Source organism: Cololabis saira, chromosome 7 (assembly GCF_033807715.1).
Source record: "Cololabis saira isolate AMF1-May2022 chromosome 7, fColSai1.1, whole genome shotgun sequence".
Taxonomy (NCBI): Eukaryota; Metazoa; Chordata; class Actinopteri; order Beloniformes; family Belonidae; genus Cololabis; species Cololabis saira.
Window position 1 is genome coordinate 18,938,473 of NC_084593.1, and position 21,380 is coordinate 18,959,852.

Below are 21,380 nucleotides of genomic sequence, written 5' to 3' on the forward strand. Positions count from 1 at the left end.
CACTTGCAGCTGCTGTATTACTTTAAAGGGTTCACTTGCTTCTTTCCTGCAGCACAGTGGGAAAGGAATAAAAGGAGCTTGCAGTTGACCAGTTTTAACTAATTTAAACACTTACTGTATTTACACTTTTGGGTGGCCGAGACCTTTTTGAACACGAGCTGCAAAATGTGATTTACCTCTTGTTTTAAAGAAGAAACATCTTCATGCGTCTTCATCTGCATCTGTTATCATGAAAATGGTTTTGTTGCTTGCATAAGCAGCTCCTTGCACTGCATTGTAAATAGTGCAAAGGTAAAAAAGTATCAAAGAATTATGTCTGCAGGGACTCTTACAAAGATGAAATAAAATGGATTATTTTTTTAAAGACAAAGGATATAAAATTGCAAACATTGCATTCATTTGCAGTTTAACAAAGCAACTCAAGCACTACTGTATGTCATCTGGGGACCCTGTGCTGGAGCCATTATTTATTAAAGAAGGAGGGATGACACCTACAGCATATTGTCTTATTACTTATAGCTTGCTGTATATTATGTGAGAAGTTTTACAATGGGATCTTATGAGAGCATTGCTGTGAGGAGAGTTACTTTGAAATCATCACGCTGCTTCTCTTGTGGCATTCACCGTTCAATCAAGATTTCAATTCATCTTGCCCCCTCAGGCCACTTTATTAGGAACGCCTGTTCAGCATCTTGTTGTGGCGAATGTCTTATCATGGAATTAGCGCATGTACATGGGGTCAAAACAACCTGCTGAAGTTCAAACGGAGCACCGGAATTACGAAGACAAGTGATTTATGTGACTTTGAACGCTGCATGGCCGTTGGCGCGAGGCAGGCTGGTGTGAGTATTTACAGACAACCGTCTCTAGACAGGATTTATAGAGGAAGAGAATACTCAGAGAGTGGCAGTTCTCTGGGCAAAAAACAGCTCTCTGTTGACGTTAGAGGTCAGATGATAACAGCTGTAGAGACGTCAAAAACACAATGAGACACACTAGTCCGTAATATCTGGCCGTACTGTCATTTTGAGTTAATCTGCTCCGTGCAGCGAATACACACGCAAATGCACATAGAGCAAAGAAACAGCTGACAACCAACCAACATGTTTTTACTTCCCCAAGATGAAATAAAATAGATAAATATACAATAATAATGTTTCACTGAAAGAGTCTCTGTGTATATATATATATATATACACACATGTATATATATATATATATATATATATATATATACATGTATATATATATATATATATATATATATATATATATACTGTATATATATGTATGTATATATATATATATATATATATACCAAGCTCGACCAAGCTGAATGAGTTTATATAGTATTTGCTCAAGACAAAGTAGATAGTTTGGGTCATTATGAACAAACAGAAAATATATGATCGAACTTTGAAACTGTTTCTTCTTCAATTTTTAATCACAAAAGTTTTATGTATTTATATATTTTTACATAAACTGACCACAGTTACTGGAAACAAATACATACAGTATAGATCGGAGAGTTTCTGGAAAAATATGAAGGGTTAAAAATACTGGTCCATTCTTGGGATTAATAGCTGTCTGAATCTGAATGATCCTGTTTTGGCATATACTGTAGATTCAGATTTGATCCAGAATCAAGCTTGGAAAAACTACGCTGTATCTGAGCTACCCCTTTTCCATAAGCCCCATTCATAATGCATCTAGTAATATGATATACAGCTCACAACATGGAATTTACCATCGAGTATAGCGTAGTGCAATATTCATGAAGACCTCGGTCCAGGATGAGCAATGGGAGGCTCCACATTAAACCTGTATGGTTCAAGACTGCATGAGGTGAAGGCTAACACTTCCTTTCCGTGGGGGAAATCATCACCTGATATGTAGTCGCTGCCGTGAGCTAAACATACTGAACATCTTTACGACATCATGTAGCAGAAAAGATGAAAAATGTTCAAAGGCTCTCAACATTATTTATTTAACAATTTCTCATCAGAACGCCTCTTCATTGTATAACAAGAAACTGTTAAATATCCTGCCGACATGAATCAACAAACAGAATTATCATATTAACAAAAACTTTTTATAAAATAATGAGGACAGCTTGGAAACAGCTGTGCGGATGTTCACCGTTGCGCTCATGTGCACTTGCCAAACAGCTAATTTCCTTAACTACTATTTTGGATGGAAGCGGGGCTCATCACAAAATGCTCATTCATTTTCATGCAGAAACCCCCTAATTCAGCCGCTCGCTCTGCAGCCCACCATACATATGGGTGCAGAGCAAACTGCAACGTTGCAACTTTGTTTGAGAGGAAATGACATTATGATGAGCGCAGAGGGGTTTGTGAAACACTTAACAGAAACAATATGAGTGGGTCTTCATCAGTGCAGGTCTTTGACAAATATTTGTAGTTCTTTGACAAAAAAGCAAAAGTGTGATGCCAATAAAAAGCTGATTTGCGTTAACAGTTGGATAACAGCCGAAGTGATGGATTTTTCATTAAAGTCCAGGAGAAATAACATTTCTGGCCAGTTGTTTGTTTTTAAAAGAGAATGAAGAATCACACTGGATCCTGTTTTGACCTTTGCCCCCTCCAGATTTTCCCTCGTAATTTGGCTAATTGCGTTTTCTTTTTTTCCTTTTCCCAGGGGAACACACACATATATGACCTACATGGACAACATCAGCGAAGCAGTCTGCAGGTCGGGTTAGTGTTAAAACACAGCTCATGACCTACCATGAGCCCCATCTTTCACGTCACACCGGTGATAAATTATTAAGTCTTCATGTTGACTGTGATCTGCCCTCTGCAGCTCGGGGCTTTCAGTCACAGCATGAACCTCTGAGGGAGCAGGGACCGTCTACACATCCCTGAGGTTTTAAACTGTCATCCATTACCCAGCACAGAAACACTTAATCTGCAGGATTTCACTTTCGTTTCTTTCGCAACAACTTAAACGTCTCATGCTTTTACCTTCATAAAAATATCCATCCGTCATGTATACCTGCTTTATCCTGTTCTGGGTCACAGAAGTGCTGGAGCCCATCCCAGCTGCGCCAGGAGAGAGTTGGGGGTGGTCAACCCTGGATAAGACGCCAGCTCATCACAGGGCCACACAAGACAACCATGCACACTCCAACCAGGATTATTCTTTTTTAGATCATTTTATTTTCAGCATTTTTCAAGGTATATACATGAACACACAAACACAGAACTTCAAAACCCTCCCCAACCCGCCCCAAAAAAAAAAAAAAAAAGAGAGAGAAAACATAAATAACAAATAAATGAGGTTGAGAGGCAAGATAGACAACAGTAAGCACTGACAGCAAAAAAAAGCTTATAAATCTACAACCCGTCTATCATACAGGCTGACAATATGTCCATATATGCCAAATAGGGTTGCCACATCTCTGTAAAAGTTTGATAGTCTTTCTTGAGTGTTTATGTAATTTTTTCAAGTGGAACACAGCTATTCATTTCTGAAACCCATCTTCCTATAGAAAGATGGGAGTCAGACTTCCATGTGATGGCAATACACTTCCTGGCAACACACAAGACCAGTGCGAGAAACTTCTTTTGAGCTTTTCTTAATTGAGCATCAATATTTGTAGTATCTCCTAATAAGCATGTTTGAGGATCTAATGGAAGACGCACTCCTAGAAGTTTTGTCACCAGGATTATTCTTGTGGAATAAGAGTTTAATAAGTGGAATAAAAGATAATGCTCTGATTACTAACATATGGTAAGCAGAAACCACACAAAGTGGGACTGGGTCAAGGGGGGGGTCATTTGTCACTAATATGTTATGGTTTATGGGGTTTGACCTTTTTTTCTCTTTTCGTCTTTTACTCCTTTTTGTCCTTTGTTCTCCTGTTTTTTTTGTTCATCAGGTTTTCTTCACTTGTTTTATTCTTTAAGTATTACTCCTTTGGCATAGAGTTCTTGCTTGACTGTTCCCCTCTGTCCCGATTTTAAACACCTGTGTCTCATCAACCCCTCTGTCCATATATTGTCCTGTGTTGTCCTGTTTCGCTCCCTGTATAAGCTCCTTCTTGTGCAACTGTGCTTCCTGTTTCTGCTCCACTTTGTAGAGATATCCTGTTTAGCAGCATTATAAAGGACATTCTCTGCCTCCCAAACCACAAAAACTCAACCTGAATCAACATGTTCAAATGTCAGTTTCCTCTCATCCCTCATGAATGAGGATTGCTTTCAGAGGGACATTTAAGAAAAATATATTTCTACTGAGAGTTCCAGTACAGAGGGCTGTTGGGCGAAAATCAACAACAACAAAAAGAAAAAAAAACACGTGTTCTTTGGCAAACAAGTTCAACCAAACTTAACATTTACTGCCAAGCGACACAATATGAGCTGTCAGGGTTCAGTGTCGGCCGGTCCAAAACTTTGAGACACTGTCTCACAGTACTAATCTTACTTTATCTCAGCATACTGGATTCATTGTTTTCAGGATCATTAACAACACAGCTCCCTGTAATGTTTTTAATGCAAGGAGATGTTTTCTATCTAAATCCCACTGAGTGAAAACAGTGGGCTTTAAAAAAAACAAAACATGAACACACAAAGCTTCTCATCAAGCTTGACCACTGAAATTTCTTGAGTTTATAAATTTTCTTTGTTAAAAAGTAACCTAATGTTGCGTGCCAGACTTTTACTTCTTAGTATTTACTTGCTTCTCTGTTATATGATCCGAAAACATGCCTACATTTTATTGCATTGTTTCAGTTTCTGTATTATTTTTTAATAATTTGATTGTTTTATTTGCTAAGAACCACATTTTCTGTTCTATTTATTCCAATTTAAACAAAATTGCTGTTAAATAAGTCAGTAAGTCACAGTGGCCTCATCAATCGGGATTCCCAACACAAGATGTGACAGCTGAGGCTCGGAGCCAGACGGGAAGATGTGACAAGTGGAGGCTTGAATTTAGTCTAATCAAGTCCAGTAAGGTCCTATTGCACTGCCACTCATCTTGATGTTTGCATCCCTTCTAACTCCTTAGTGGCACTAGCGACGCTGGCGCGGGTTTCCGGGTTATAAAAACCCAATGTCAACAACATTTCAAAGTAGAGGGCCCCCCCTCTGCCCTAAGGGGCCGCCGCCGCCATATATGTTCAATCAAGTGAAGGCCCCAAATCAGACTCAGAACATGCTGGAGAGATTTTATATCTCAACCAGCCTGGGAACACCTTGGTGTCCTCCTACAGGAGCTGGTAGTGGCTTCAAATTGACTTTGGATCATCCGTCCTTAGACTGCTGCTCTGGTGACCCAAACCTGGATAAGCTGAGATGGATGGATGTATTAATGGATAGACAGGTGATACTGGTACAGGTGTGTTGCTAATAGGAGGTGACCTTGTTCCCTCAATTTAAAGCAAGTTAAAATTATCAAATTTTCTCAAGGTCTGTGCTCGGTTTTGCCAAAAGTTGCAGACAGAGAGGGAATAAGGGAAAATGGGGCAAAGGCAGATTCAGTTTTTCTTTGGAAAAGAAACAGGATTAGCATTAACTACAAATGTTTAACACAACACTCAACTCTTTACAGTAATTAACACTACTTAAACCAAATCATTTACGGTTTTAGTAGCTGGGGGAGAGGGAGGTGCCATAAAGTCCTTAATATTAGACTATTAATAATTGCTGCTCTTATGCTGCTTTATAAATATAATTATGTCTTAGAGTTTAGAGTTTAGAGTTTATTAATTTAGCACAAAAAGATGCATAAAGCACTGCGCAAGGAGGGAACGAAGTTCTATAGCGAACTTGTACAAGGTTCCACCCCTGTCAAAAAAACAAAACAAAGGACAAGCAGACAGCATGCATGAGCTAAACAACAACTTATACTGGTTTATAACTATAATGTTTGTACTGTCTAATTGGTTGATTCAGCACACTGCCAAAATATGATTTGATGTTTTATTTTAGCAGTTTTGATGGATGATTTGGGAATAAATTGCACTGCCGTGAGCTGATAAGAATGAGAGTGATTAGAAAATGAAAGTAATAAACTGCATTATACTGAGTTAATGTGATAAAAGACAGATTTAAATATGACATTTAATATTCAACTAAGCTTATCTGGCTTGATGGAATCTATACATATAATGTATGTGTATAATTTTGTTTTTCTAGCGAGGAGGCTTACGTACTTTTAATGATGACACTTTTACACGTGAGCTGACAAAGCTGGGAAACATGCTTAAAAACACATTTACATGTTATGAAGGAATTTTGGACAAACTCGTCATGACTTAAGACAACTTTGATGAAGTGTTTTTGATCCACCTCAAATGTTGACTATAAACTTGCTTTAGAAATACTTAAATCACTTATATTGTTTTTATTTGTTGCAGAGAGTGAACACCTTTAACTGACAATTCAAATTGATCCTGTAACCACCTACAGAAGTAACCAGCAGGGGAGCGTATTCCTCATTTTATGTTAAAATGCCCCATAAATCAACTTTTTTTTTTACCAAACTTCACTTTGGAAGTAACCACACTTTATTTTGAATGATCTCATGTTGATAGTGAGTGTTCTCAACTTGAGCAAGATATAATTCATGCTGGTTTTCATTAGCAGCATCTCTTCGTACTGCTGAGTGCCTCTTGCTTGTAAAGATGCATGTGGCGTTCAGGGGAAATGGCCGAATAACAATTTTCCATGCTCAAACACTCACCCACAAATTTTGGTGTGTGCGCTCACATTCGATAAATCCCTCGAGATGAGTTAAAACACAAAGCTGTTGATCCAGGTGCTGTCTGATTATTTTGGCCACTGGGAGTGTCAAACGATCGGTGATAGATGTTCCCGGATAACCTTCCCAACCCCCCGTTAAACCTAACACGGAGCCACGACCCCCCTCTGAAGAAAGGAAGAACACAAATAATGACTCTGTCACAGGCGACGTAGCCATGTTTCTTTTGTCTGTTTAATGACAGTAACTGAACCCTGAGGTGAAGTGAAGGAAGGTGTTTAACCCACAAGAGCACACTTATGGTTTAAACACGTTTTTCAGCTGTTCAAGAAAAGGATTGGCGGCTTTCAGACTGATTTGGTGCTGCATAATGCGTTTTACTTTGGGTGCATATTTGTGTCCGTGGTGGTTTGGTCCAAATTAAGTTTAAGACACAATTACGTGTCCACAGAGCAGTAACATAACCTTCCACACAGTATGCATGAGACACACCATCTGTTGCAGCGAGAGGTAAAGGAGTCACTGCCTGTGCAAATGCCCGCCACACAGTCTGGCACCAATCGAGCATGGCTCTATTTGGCAAGGCACCGGCTATGAAACACTCTTCTCAGATCGCTGTGACAACATCCACCTAAACTTCCTCCCATGTTTGACAAATACTTAATTCCTTTTATGAAAAACACCTGAGATTACAACAGATTAGCTCTACCAAACTACGTTAGGAGGATCATCTTCAAGCATCTAAGAGGAGACAGTTCTGTTCTATTCTTGCATTTTTAAGTGGTCTACTTCCAAGTTGTTTCAGGTCTCTCCCATAATAACTCTCTCGGCTGTAACAAAGGGGCAAAAAGAGAAAGAGGAAGTGCCCCAGAGAAGGTCAGAGAACAAGCGCCACTGTGTTTGCATTCAAGCGTGAGCATGACGTCATGATCCTGGGAGCAGTATAGGCTGCTTTTAGTGCAACATTGGGAATATTTGAAGATGTACACTGAAGTCCTGAAACACATGTGAGCAGGCTTCTGACTAGGGATGGGCGGTATGGACTAAAAAATGTATCACGATTATTTCTGGCATTTATCCTGATAACGATAAAAAAAATACCAATACAAAAACGTAATCAATGGGAATTTATCCTTCTTTCTTTCTTTCTTTCTTTCAGGCTCTTTCTTTCTTTCAGGCTCTTTCTTTCTTTCTTTCTTTCTTTCTTTCTTTCTTTCTTTCTTTCTTTCTTTCTTTCTTTCTTTCTTTCTTTCTTTCTTTCTTTCTTTCTTTCTTTCTTTCTTTCTTTCTTTCATTCTTTCTTTCTTTCTTTCTTTCACTCTCATATATTTCTTTCTTTCTTTCTTTCTTTCTTTCTTTCTTTCTTTCTGGCTCATTTCCCTCCTTCCTTCCTTCCTTCCTTCCTTCCTTCCTTCCTTCCTTCCTTCCTTCCTTCCTTCCTTCCTTCCTTCCTTCCTTCCTTCCTTCCTTCCTTCCTTCCTTCCTTCCTTCCTTCCTTCCTTCCTTCCTTCCTTCCTTCCTTCCTTCACGTACGTTGTGCGTCGATTTAACGCAGAACCATAAATCAGCTTTACACAAAAACGTCATCAACGGAAATTTATCATTTTTATCGCGAGATGACACATTCTTACCGTGGGGAATTGTTTTGACGGTATATCGTGAACGGTAAAATATCGCCCATCCCTACTTCTGACCCACCTCTGTCCCTAATAATAAAACTAACAAGTAGTTATTTGTGTGATTTCTATCCCAGCCAAACTAAATTGCTAAAATATGATGACGTGAGCTTAAAAAAAGAAAGAAATAGGTGACATTACAAGCTTTAAAGGGACAATTTCTGCCTGCCGACTGCCCATTTCCTCCTGTGAATGTCAGATGATTGACAGCTGATGCACACCCTCATATAAACTTCTCAACCCGGGCAGCAAAGTAACAGCATAGAATTAAGGTTTTATGTTTGCTCTGACGGATTATAATGCCTGGGAGATGTTTAGGGCATCGACAACACCAAAGTGGAGAAAATAAATGAGTTCTGGCAGCTGCTTCTGAAGGACAGCAAGTTCTGATATCTCATACTGCTGTATTAAGTGTAGAAGGGAGGTAATTAAGGCAGCTGTCACATAATTAAAAATCCACCGTTACATCTGAGGAATAAATAGAATTACGGCACACGCGCTGGTTGTTGTGACCAACATCAGTGGTCCAGACCTCCTCTCAGGTTTGTGTGGGTGCGCGGACTGCTTGAGTGACATTTCCCTGACTTGTGATTTATGCAAATGCTAATAGATGACGATATAAACGGAGAAAAAAATAAATAGACAAACAGAAATTTAGGATTAGTTGACACATACTAGGGAAGCTTTGCTTGTGGCCGAGAGAGAGAGAGAGAGAGAGAAGAGTTGTTGAAATCTCCAGAAAATCACCATGAATGCATCGGGTGGTTATATGAGCTGATCTCGTCACATGCAGGAAACACACGTGAACTGTCTTGGTAGACGACATAGAAGGAAACTCACGGTTAACAGTTCAATATGTTCACAGGATTATACTATCTCTTGTTGACCAGCACTGCAGCCCCGTCCTTTACCAGGACCTCTCTGTCTCCAGACTGCATGTACCACCTGAAATCTGGACGTTAGAGTCCAGATCATGTTCCTGTAGCCATGTCTTGGTCAAACAGTCCCAATCTGCCTCCATCACTGCTCCAAGGTAGAGAAAAAAGTACCCTAGATATAACGAAACAATGAACTGATATTAGTAAATTAGCAATAAGGTAAAGTAACTTGTGATTTTAAAAACATTTCAGTGTTAAATGCATTAGTTTGACGATCAATAATTTATTGTGAAAAGGAGAAAAATCAAAACTCAAAAAAATTATTATTTTATGTTAATATATTAGTTTCTATTTGATTTGAAATAATATTTTCTTACATTTATGAGGTGTTATCTAATTCATGATGGGCGAAAAAAATGGACCGAACAAATAGGCAAACAAAACTAAACTGTTGGACAGCATTATAATCAATCAATCAATCAAATTTTTATTTATATAGCACCTTTCATCCAGGTACATGAAATACAAGGTGCTTTGACATTTTGATTGAAAAAAAAACATAATAAACAAATAAATAAAAACTGGGAGACCAAAAAATAAAAACTGGGAGACCAATGCATCCTGACATACAATATAGAATATATAAAATGTATAAAAAGATAAAAGTTCAAGGATTAAGGCTAAAAAAATAATCAGTCCACAACAATAAAAAAAATAAAAAATAAAAACATTATAAGAGATAGATAAATAAATAAATAAAACAGATACCTTTAAAAAATGTTAAACAGAATAAAACTATAAAATGAGGTGATTTAAACCTCCAGTTCTATAGACTGGCCCACTCAGCTAAAAATGGCTCAAAGGCTCCTCTGTAGTAATTATTATATTATTTTTGAATGTATGATTCTGCACAAACGGCAGTGTGTGTCTGACAAATTACAAGCATGCTACACACCATTGACAGTTCTGATTGTCATCAATCTTAAAAGGTATTGAAAAAGGTATTTTTGTATGGCGCATTGAAAAAAAATGAAAAAAAAACTGCCAGGCTTTTCCAAAATGATACACACAAGCGATCACAAATCTATCCTGAGAGGCTGAAAGTGTTGCATTCTTTTTGACACAGCAGTTGTTGTATTTTTCCCTTTTGGACCAACCAGCCAGTGAGTCAAAAACAGCTGCTCCCACAGAAATGAGCACAGATGAACACACCACCAGTTACGTCTGAACCGCAGGGCATGCCTTCACCGGAGTGCAGAGTGATGACTGAGGAGGCTTCGCTGGTGGAGAACACGTTCTCGCTCCTCTCCCAACTGCCTTCTGTTTTGCCAACCTGTTCTTACACATTTGATCAGATCTGGTTGAGTCAGTGCATCAGAAACGGTGACAGTGATCAGAAAGCATGATTCATCCAACCACCTGCTGGGCTTTTTTGTCAGGGTTTGCTCTTCTCCAAACACTTTGTGATGCTTCCCAGATGGATTCGTGTCACAAACCATCTCCTGTGTCAGATAAGCCAGGCTTTTCCCTCCTTCAGACAAAACCAACACGGTACTGTGAGAATAGCGCTTCCACCAGGGTCTGTACAAACTCATCCTGATCCAGATAAAAATGTAATAGGTTTTTATTGCCCATGCTCCACTTCTCCACAAGTTTAATAAACTTGACTTCATTGCTTATGACTAATCTTGCTGATTAAATGGCAGAATTGTTATAATGCAAGAAGATAAAATTAATGATACTTAGCAAATTTAAAACATCCCAAAGGACTCACAAACATAAAGCCATACAATAATAAAGGACATTCAACATTGTAGGAGAAAAGAAAATGAGGCTTCATTGTTGTTTTAGAAATCACATTAAGAATTTGTCATGAAGCCCATTTGTTAAATTGTTCCAACAAATATTTGCAATTCTGATGCCTTAACACAAAAATAATTGCAAGGACAATTAATAATCCCTCATTAATATTGTGTCCTCACTGCTGCGGCTCTGCAAGACAGGAAATCAATCTTCCTTTGCCTAAAGCAAGAAGTGAGAGCTGTCCATCTCCCGTGTTTACGCCGCTCCTGCACTTGTCATTGAGAGATTCTTGGCGGAGCGAGACTTGTGGACCTGCTGACATGTTCAGGACAAACATTGATGTTTACCACCTTGTTTTTTGGGGTGAAAGCCAGATTTCCACAGGAGAACTCGGAGCAGATGTGATTCAGATCACATCAGGTTAGCAGTTCTTCATTTAAGGAAAAGCGATACAAACCCTTCTGCAACAACAATCCACTGGGAAGAAGCCAAAGGCATCTGTAATTCTCTCCGTATGGGCCTTTTTTTTTTCAGTTTTGCACATTTTAATTTTGATTTGAATCACAGGTACACACTACAGATGTGTAGTTTACCTTTTAGATCCCCATGGCAGTCAGTCGCTCTTTAAAAATTCATAGAGGGGCTTCAGGACCAGAACCATTTCCCCATACTAAAGTAAACCAAAGTCCCAAAAGAGATGTTAATATATTGTTCCAAATATTCTCACAGTGAGCTTGTTAGAGGGAAAATTACAACTGTTGGGGTGCAAATGCCTTCACACTTACAGTTTCTCCGGTTTTGTTCCTCAGCTAAAGAAATGAAAGACAAATCTGAAACAACTATTGTTTGAAAAAAAGCTTTACTGTTGCCCGTGTTGTAAATCCAGTTAAGCACTATATAAGAGCAGCTATACTGTTTAAAGCAGTAAAGTTAACATGAACAGGCTTAAAAAGCTCTTTGGAGGTCTTCAGTCTATCTTCGGTTCACAGTTAGATCATCCTTTTGGACCTGTGGGTGGCTTTAGAGACGCAGAGACGTAAAGCACACACACACTGTGCCTGGCTGATCCAACATGGTGATCCTTTGTTATCTGCTACTCGCACGCCTTGTTTGGATCATCTGGAAACTCAATTTGTTGTTGCCGTTTTGGAGGTGCAGGAATTCGGTGAGTCACCAAACTCTAAATGTAGATGCTGGTAGGTCCACTGGTGTGCTTTTTTGAGTAAGATGGACCTCTGAACCATAGAAATGAAAGGAATCTTTAGCATTCGAGAATCAATAACTGTATAATAAGTGCAGCGAACTGCTCTGGAAACGGAGAGCTGCAGCTCTGGTGGTCGGGAATGACCAAGAACTGGATCCACCATCGCTCGGGGGCCCAAGTGTTTTTGCCTTCATAATTTTCCAGTTGAAAAAAAAAAGAATGTATTTTTGATCCAAAAGAATTTGGATGCTTGTACCTTCCCAGAGGCTGCCAAGCAGGGTTTCTGGGTTTGCATATCTAAGTTTAAATGTGGGGGAACTTAACATAAAATAGCTGCCGAGATGAGATGGACTTTTCCAGAAATGATTGCCTTGTCTGTTTGGATTTCATAATTATCATTTTATTTTATTGCTGCTTTTTTTTGTACTATCAATTAGAGGTGGGCTGTCAACTGAAATTTGAACCAATAGTGCTCAAACTTTTTGTGCAAGGAAACCGAAAATAGAACATGGAGCAAAAATGTCCCAAATCTGCCTCCTCTGAGAGTTCTGTTTTATCTTGCATTGTCATTTAGCTCATGATTAATTTGCTGGCAGCCCAGTAAAATGTCTCTCAGCGTGGACTGTAACATTTTGGGGGTGGGTGCTCTGCATCAAATGGCTGCACCACATTAAAGCTTCAACATCATCCTCAGAGTCAAGTATCAGTTAACAATTTTCCTTAGTAGCTGTTTTCGTTACTCAGCTTAAAAAAGGGAAGAAAACAAACGTTATATAAGCAAACTGCGTTGGACCTTGAGGTGGAAAATAAAATAGATAGTAGTGATTATGAAAGAGATAACTTTTTATGTCCCAGTCACCGAATGTAATAAATGAAAGTCTAAAACCGAGGTTATTTCGACTAATTAAATTGATCTTACACATAAGGGTCTGTAATATAATACATGCAGGAAAATACAACACAGCAGGTTAAGATCAGCCTTTTCTCTAAAAGTAGTGTAAACACACTGCTGGAGTGACATAATGGTGTCTCTGATGTTAAATGGATGTTAAAGGGGACCTATTATGAAAAACAAGTTTTTTCTTGCTTTAACATACTGTACAAGGAGGAAAGCAACCAAATTCTGCAGTGTCTGTACAGCCGCCCGGATGATCCATCCGGTGTGATGTGGCTTCTACGAGCCGTTCAGATTCTGCTCCTGTCGTTACGTAACCAAAATGCAAACCACGCCCACAACTAAACACCGTGTTCTCACTGCATGCGAGAGTCCGACTATCGCGTCGCACTGCGTGACATCGGACGCTCTCTGTCCATCTCCCTCCAGCCAGCTGCCACTTTATTGAAGTTTTTGTAGTGAAATGAGGAGGTATTATAGAAATAACAGCCGTTCCTCATCCATGACCATTTCCTACAGTGCTTTCAACCGGCTTTCAACGCGAGCGACAGGAAAAAATAGAAGCAGGGCGTACGACAAATGTTCAGCTCAAAACGGCGCGGCGTCGCTCGCGGCCAGTTAGGACAGTCCAATAGAAAATAAAGCAATGGAATTGATTTTGTCGCTGACGCTCGCTCGCATCGCATGCAGTTAGGACATGGTGTTAGGACACGGTAACTCTGCCGGTCGGAGCTTCCACCATTTTTTCATAGCAGTGTATCAAGTCATTCGCGTCATCGCGTCATTCAGGCAGCCAATCAGCACAGTTCCTCATCATCATAGCCTCCCCGCCCACTCAGAATCCCACATAGATAATGAGGTTAGAAACTGGGAAGATAAAGACATGGCTCAGAGGCTGAATTTCTAATTTATTTAGCAAAAACAATCAAAAGCTTGTTTTTAAGACATCCAAGGCCTGTTTAAAATAGGTATTAGATGCCATAATAGGTCCCCTTTAAGCCACTATTTTCCCTGCCGTAACCCTCACTGTGCATCCGGACAGCCTGGTGTCCGCTCCTGCACCAACACCTCTCCCTCTCTCCCTCCTTGTTGTTGGCAGTGGTTGTTCCCAGCGCTCAGCATCTCTCCAGCAGGACTGGGGGACTGACTGGTGGACCAGCTCTAGCAGCAGCTCTGACAGCAGCGACTCCGGAGCGCGCAGCAAGTTTGGCTCCCAGCGTTTTACGCAGGCTCTGCCGTGGTGAGGGAGCGCGGCTGACGCGGCGTCTCTGGAACAAACTGATGGGATTTTAGGATCATATCTAAGCTTAGACTACTTCAGAGCTTTTGTTTTTCTTTTCTTTATTTTTTCACGAGTAAAAAATATTTGCGCAAACAATGATTTCCCAATACACACCAGGATATCTGTTTCTCACCGTGTAAACATCCAGCTGTAGGTGTAAGTAGCGCTGACGCATACAGATTTGAATTCAGACAGAGATGGATCTGTGGGGAGTTTCGCTGTTTCATCTCATAAGTTTGGGTAAGTAACAAGTTTCTTCTTTTTATTATGTCATCTGTCTTTAGTGGAGGGGAATGAAACAGAACAACCTGCTACATTTGGTGCGACTGAAGATCTGTGATTAAATCATCAGGAAGAGTTTTGTTTTATTTCCCTCTGTTTGTCTTCTGCGTGGAACTGAATGATTGCTATTATCTCTTGCTGCTGGGTTTTAATTTTTTTTAATTCAAGAATATGAACTTTGTGTGATAAATCAGCTGAGTCCCACATCACTAGCTGCAAAGCAGTTTTTGCATAGGCACATTTACTCCAAGGGGAGATTATTATAAAAGAAAAAAAAGGTAATGAATAATAAAAAATCCCTTCTTGTGCTTGATACGATTTGTGTCAATGTTTGAAGTGAGTACCGACTTAAAAATGTCACTATAACACAATAGTCACCTTGGGGTGGCCTGGGTCTGGAAAAGTGTCATTCAGTGACCCTTTCATATTTGGGGTCCTGTGACATCACAAACCCACATCATCCAGCCCTTTCTTGTCTTCATCTCCAACCAATTTCCCATCATGATCATTTGCTGTGTCTCATAAATGGACAGCATAAATCTTCAACACCAGTTTCAAAAGAGGCACAGCTGACTGCGTTGGAGCTGCTAAGTTGGAAAATGAACCTTTTCAAACGTCAGACTACCCCCTCTCACTGCTAGACAATGTTAACAGAGCTAATTCATAAAACCAACAACATTGATGAATTTAATTCCTATTTAAAAAAAAAGGATTAAATGGTTCACAAGTTTAAGTGCATGGCTACATAGGTATGTTTATTGACCTTTTATGCTATGTAATCAATCTTTTAGTGGATTTTATTCAACTTTTTGCCTTGTAGTTTTATCTTTCTGCCAGTTGGGGCGCTGCAGGGCCCTCAACACCCTAGTCCTGTTCTGTACGCTGTATTTCACGCATAGCAGCGCGTCCACAGTTCAAAGGTGAAAGCATCACGCATGTGACCACCTCACTGTGAATAAAATGAGACAGACCTCCTGTAAACCATACAATTATAGGGTTTATTTTGTTGACGTGACTAGCAGCCATATTTGATTCATAAGTCGGGGGTGGGGTTGAGGTTTGTAAATTCTGACTTCAGGGGGAACGAGTTAGACTCGGAGCTGGGAAACGTCCCAGTTCAAATCCACCATCTCAAACCTCTTCCGTGACTATTGATCGGCAAAACACATTAGAAAAAGAGCTTCTGCTTAGGAATGGGCGATATTTTACCGTTCACGATAAACCATCAAAAAAATTCCTCATGAGAAGAATTTGTCATCTCGCGGTAAAAACGATAAATTCCCGTTGATGATGTTTTTGTGTAAAGCTGATTTTTGGAAGGAAGGAAGGAAGGAAGGAAAGAGGAAGGGAAGAAGGAAGGAGAGAGCAGGAAGGAAGGAGAGGGAAGGAAGGAAGAGAGGAAGGAAGGAAGGAAGGAAGGAAGGAAGGAAGGAAGGAAGGAAGGAAGGAAGGAAGGAAGGAAGGAAGGAAGGAAGGAAGGAAGGAAGGAAGGAAGGAAGGAAGGAAGGAAGGAAGGAAGGAAACAAGGAAAGGAGAAAGGAAGGAAGAAAAGAGGAAGGGAAGAAGGAAGGAGAGAGCAGGAAGGAAGGAGAGGGAAGGAAGAAAGAAAGAAAGAAAGAAAGAAAGAAAGAAAGAAAGAAAGAAAGAAAGAAAGAAAGAAAGAAAGAAAGAAAGAAAGAAAGAAAGATCTATTCCCTTTGATGATGTTTTTATGAAACAAACATGGCGGATCTGAGAGCGAGATAGATTTATAGTTACAAAAGGTGGAGTTGAATTGGTATTTTTTTTAATCGTTATTTTTATCGTTATCGGGATAAATGCCAGAAATTATCGTGGTACATTTTTTAGTCCATACCGCCCATCCCTACTTCTGCTGTATTTTTTAGCATTTTGCAGACGTTCCTTTTGCGGCCATAAGAAATTGAACCCGTTTTTTTTTTAAATCAGGAATTACTTGTCTATATTTAAACAGCCATAGGTTAATATAAATGGCTTAACCACACACTAAACCAATATACCTAATACTTGTTTTTGACAGTGATACTGAATGATATCAGCGATTCTGGTTTCTGAATTCCAAGTTTCAAGGTAGAGCTGCTTGTTTATTCTGGCGACTCCTCCAGAAGTGACCAGTGGCAGCGCCACATCAGTCACCGCAGTGAGTGGCACCGAGGTACTTGCTCTCTTTGTAATTGAATGAAGCTGTAATATTGATTTTAGTGGCAACAATCCACAGTCCTGAGAGACGAGAGGGGCACGTTGTTGCACTCTCGGTGTCTCTTTGTCACTGCACACAAATGTGTCAATCTCAGTTGTGCTGGCACCGTGCCGACTAATGTGATTATAAACACCGAGGCCACAGCAGCAGAGGGGATCGCTGTCTTTTTAACTGGCACCAGCTTTCCTGCTTAACAAAAGCAGCAAAATGTATTATGGTATGTCTAACCCTGTTGTTAATTATTAATATGCCATCCTCTTTGAGAGTCATTCAGGAAAGGAATAAAAGGAGATGCCAGTAAGAAATGCTGAATGGAAACATTAGCTTTCTTCTTGAGTCAGCTTTCCCGGCGACACTTTTAACAAATGCATTTTTCTTCTTGGTTAGAAAGAGACAAAAACACCATGTCTGTGCCCCTTTATCCAGAGACACTCCACTTTTAAACTGCCTTTTAGTGGCCCTACAGATCCATGTTGGTGTCAAAAACGTGCGATAAAAACAGAGTTCTGTAGCTGCCAGTTTTTGACTTTATTTGACTTTTCAAATCAATTAGCTAAAGTATCAAATAGCCAAGCATAAAGTGTTGTCTGTTTAGACGACTCAACCCATTTTCCCAGCATTCTGGGCACTTTCCCTGACATCCATAGTTTATCTGGACAGAGAAAAAAATATCAGACATTTTCCAACTCTTCTAACTACTTTAGATACCTGCAAGTCACAGCAAATGACCGTCATTTTCCAAAATGAGCTCTGGACTGGAAATAGTGGCCATTAGAGGTGAGCATTGTTGTTTTATTTTTTGTGTCTTATGTTGCTTTTCTTTGTTTGGTGAAATTAGGTGACAACAGTGAAAGATTTTCGTGTACTCCCGTAGGACTTAGAAAAGAATATAAAGCCAGATGCTTTTCAGGTTTTCTTGAAGGAAAAACCATGTAAATCCTCACTTTTTTAAGTATAGTGATTTAGAGGTCTTCCAGATAATGTTGACGAAAAGATTTTTCACGGTACATCAATGCACTCATCAAATTGTCAAACTCGATTTCCGTGACTGCACATGATTATTAAAAGGTTTATAATCACTGCTGAGGATTTTCTCAGAATGGGAATGTTCCTTTGTTCATTTTTTTTACGTTTTATACAAATTATTTTGAAACAAATAAAGGCAAGCCTAAGTAAGGCAATCATTTTCTTGCCGTTTGCAATACTTAAAAGTATGGTAAGAGATTTCTGGGGCGTATTCCAGACAGGAGGTTTAACAAACCCTGAACTCAAGCTTATCTGAACTCAACTTAACCCGAGCTGTCGGTTATTAATTTGTTCAGTCAACTCAGCGCTAGTTGCTAGCAAACCTGCATAGCCATTCAAACCATCATAGGCTATTAATGGCAAAAAAAGGAAACATACTCATCAGAATTACAGAGCAACATGACAGTAGAAGATGAGACATGAATAATTAATGACCATAAAACACGTACATGTTATGATGCCCTTTTAGTGGATCTCACAGAATAAGTCAAGATGTTTTAATTTCAATCCATATATTTCATTTCAACAAGTAAGATGAAATATAAAAATATAATTCAAAAATACTGAAGGGAGTTGGCCCCCTTTAAACAAAAAGGAGCAATCCCTGCTTGCTTCCTGGACTTAAAAAGACTAAATAACCTGAGCAAAACATACCAAGCTGTTGAAGATTACAGTGTATGTTTCCATAGTGATAAATGTTCTCTGTGCTTTACGTTTGTTTACTGCATAATCTGTGTTTATCAACTAGAAAAATGACAAAAACACGACACACTTCTCTCGTCAGTGGATGTAATTGTCTGATATTTGAAGCAAATCATCAACAAAACGCAGAGAGCGAGTTACGCCCCTCCATCTCCCTCCAAAGCTCCCTGAAAGAGAATGCCCCACTCTGAACTCTCCCAGGCCTCTCCTCTAATCAACAAATTTCTAAACACATTGGGTTGTTTATCACTTTACTGCATCTCTGATGTGTTCTGATTTTAGTTTGTCTGAGCTCAGACATGAACATCGATAAGTGACGATGCTCATTTCAGGCCTGCAAATAACAAAGAAGCTACTCATTTAGCCAAGGGTCGGATTGTGTATTCATAGGAGACGCATTGTTACCTCCTTTGTTATGAAATTTGCAAAAATAAATGAATAAAACTCTAAGGCGAGTAGATAGCTGTCCACGCATTGGTCTTATCAGGGTGATTAATGTGCAGTGGGGCTCACTTTGACAAATACACACTAAAGCTCAAATTTATGTTGAATTAAGTGCAATTGTGCAGGTTAGGTCTCTCTCTTGCTCTCTTTTTAAAGGTTAAATAAGCTCTTTCTGGCAGCATTGACTTGAAATGGCAACTGGTGCACAGAAGTCACATCACAGGCAATTCAAATCAGGATGCAAGACCCAGTAGTGGGCAAAGGTGATTACCTTTAATATTAATAGGTCAAACTGAAAGCCTAGGAAAAGATCGCTAGTGGCACACTAGTTAGGGTGAGGATCTGCTGAACTGCCAAAGACATTCAATTTCATCATTACTCTTCTAGAAATTAATAAAAGTATTGCAAGGCCTGTCAGCTTTTTAGTTGATTTTCAGTTATGTTTTTTTATGCGATAAAATACCTTTAACCTTCTCAAAAACTGCTGACTGCACTCATTTGTAGCCACCATCGTGCTACATTATTTAATTTGATGTTTAAGATGTAAGTGGAGAAAGATAACCATTATTAATTTTGGTATTTCTGAGCAGACTGGGGTCTCCTGGGTAAAGATCTGTAAGCCCCAAACCAGGGAAAGTTGGAATTATATGGAATAAAAAAAAGGAATATAGAAAATAAATTATATAAATTAGAATATTTCATGTTTTCTGTCAACTTCAGTACATTTTTTCATAGTCAACAATTTTTTTGCATATTACAGTCCAGATAAATTGGGTATTAACACTTAGCAAAGTAGCGAAATAAAACACAATAATGATGTCACTTGTCATCTGGTGATTGTAATGATTATTTGGAGAGATAAGAAGCTTCCTTGAAAGGTCTTTGGGGAACAGAAATGGGCAAAAAGAACATCCTTCAAAGAAATATGGAAAGGGATGTGCATATTTCGTCTGGCGCTATGTATAATATCATCAATAATTCAAGGAGTTTGAAGGAATATTAGTGGGTAAAGGGCAAGTGCACAAACCTTAATGGGAAATCTGTGATCTCCCCGTCATCCCCATCTCCTCAGGTGGGACCCCATTAAGATATGAAACTCATCAGTAACTGATGCAGTCATATAAGAAGGGAGTAAAAAAAAAAAACGACTATTAGATAACGTCCCTTAAAAGATTACGGTGCAAAAAAAGAGTCCTCTTCTGAAGCTAATTTTGATGCAGTGCTGACATATTTGGGCTCGGAGGTGTCTGGAAGGGACCATCAGTGAGTGGAAATACATGTTGTGGTCAGAAAAATCAGTATTCCACATATTTCTTGGAGAAAGTGGGCTGAATATTCTCATGGACAAATACAAGGACTATCCTGTGATCTGCCATAAGCCCCCAAACCAGGCTCTAAGGTGCTGTGGGACTGTATTAGTGAATAAGCAAATGTTATTTACACGTCTGTGATGGCAGCATCAATGCAGAGAAATACACTGAGGCTTTACCACAACACATCTCCAAGATGATATTTTAGTTTCCAGGGACATCCACACAGCTTTCAGTAAAACGCACATTACACACATTACAAAGACATGGATAGGGAAGAGGGGGGTTCAGGTACTGGACTGACCGGCCTGCAGCCCAGATGTCAACTGGGAATGGTGGAGAATGTCTAAACAAATAAGTAAAGTGAAACAAGGCTGTACTGTTGCACTCGTTTAGATGTGTTTGAAGAAGGAAAGAGGTACAAAATAACAACTTAATTGTAGGTATCTGCAATGCCAGAACAGCTTTTCAGTATTACCAAGTGGTAAAAGCATCACTAGCCCATTGTTTTGTTTTTTACATGCACTGCAGGCCTGGAAAAAAAAAAAAAAGAATTACGGCATATCTTGAGTTAATATCGTCCACAAAGAATACCAAAAACAATTTGCCATTCTATGTGTGATAGTAACAAAAGGATCTAATTAAACACATAGTATGTGCTACCAAAAACACTGGAGTTCTAACTTGTACTGTAATTTAAAATGTTTTATGTCTTTCTAGAAAAACTTATCTCTCTATGGTTTTGCCATGTTTTCATCTGTTTTTCCATTAAATTGAATGCAAGTAAAACATTTACTCAACTTCACCAGGCAGAGCATACACAAGCGTACATACTTGTTGGGCCTGCAGGGCTTTTCAACAGAGGTAATGGTTTCCTATAAGAATCCAAACACCTGCAGTTCTTAAAGCAAATGTCCTACTAACATTTTTG

General features: G+C 39.2%; 1 protein-coding gene across 1 annotated transcript in view; it reads left to right on the forward strand.

Annotated features, from left to right (window-relative positions):
- Nucleotides 1–14,347: 14,347 nt before the first annotated feature.
- gfra4b (GDNF family receptor alpha 4b) overlaps nucleotides 14,348–21,380 on the forward strand; it is a 77,136-nt gene continuing 70,103 nt past the window's right edge. Inside the window, exon 1 of the mRNA XM_061726197.1 lies at nucleotides 14,348–14,707. Within this exon, the coding sequence (XP_061582181.1) occupies nucleotides 14,665–14,707 (43 nt within the window). The 5' untranslated portion in view covers nucleotides 14,348–14,664. The remainder of the gene's footprint in view (nucleotides 14,708–21,380) is intronic.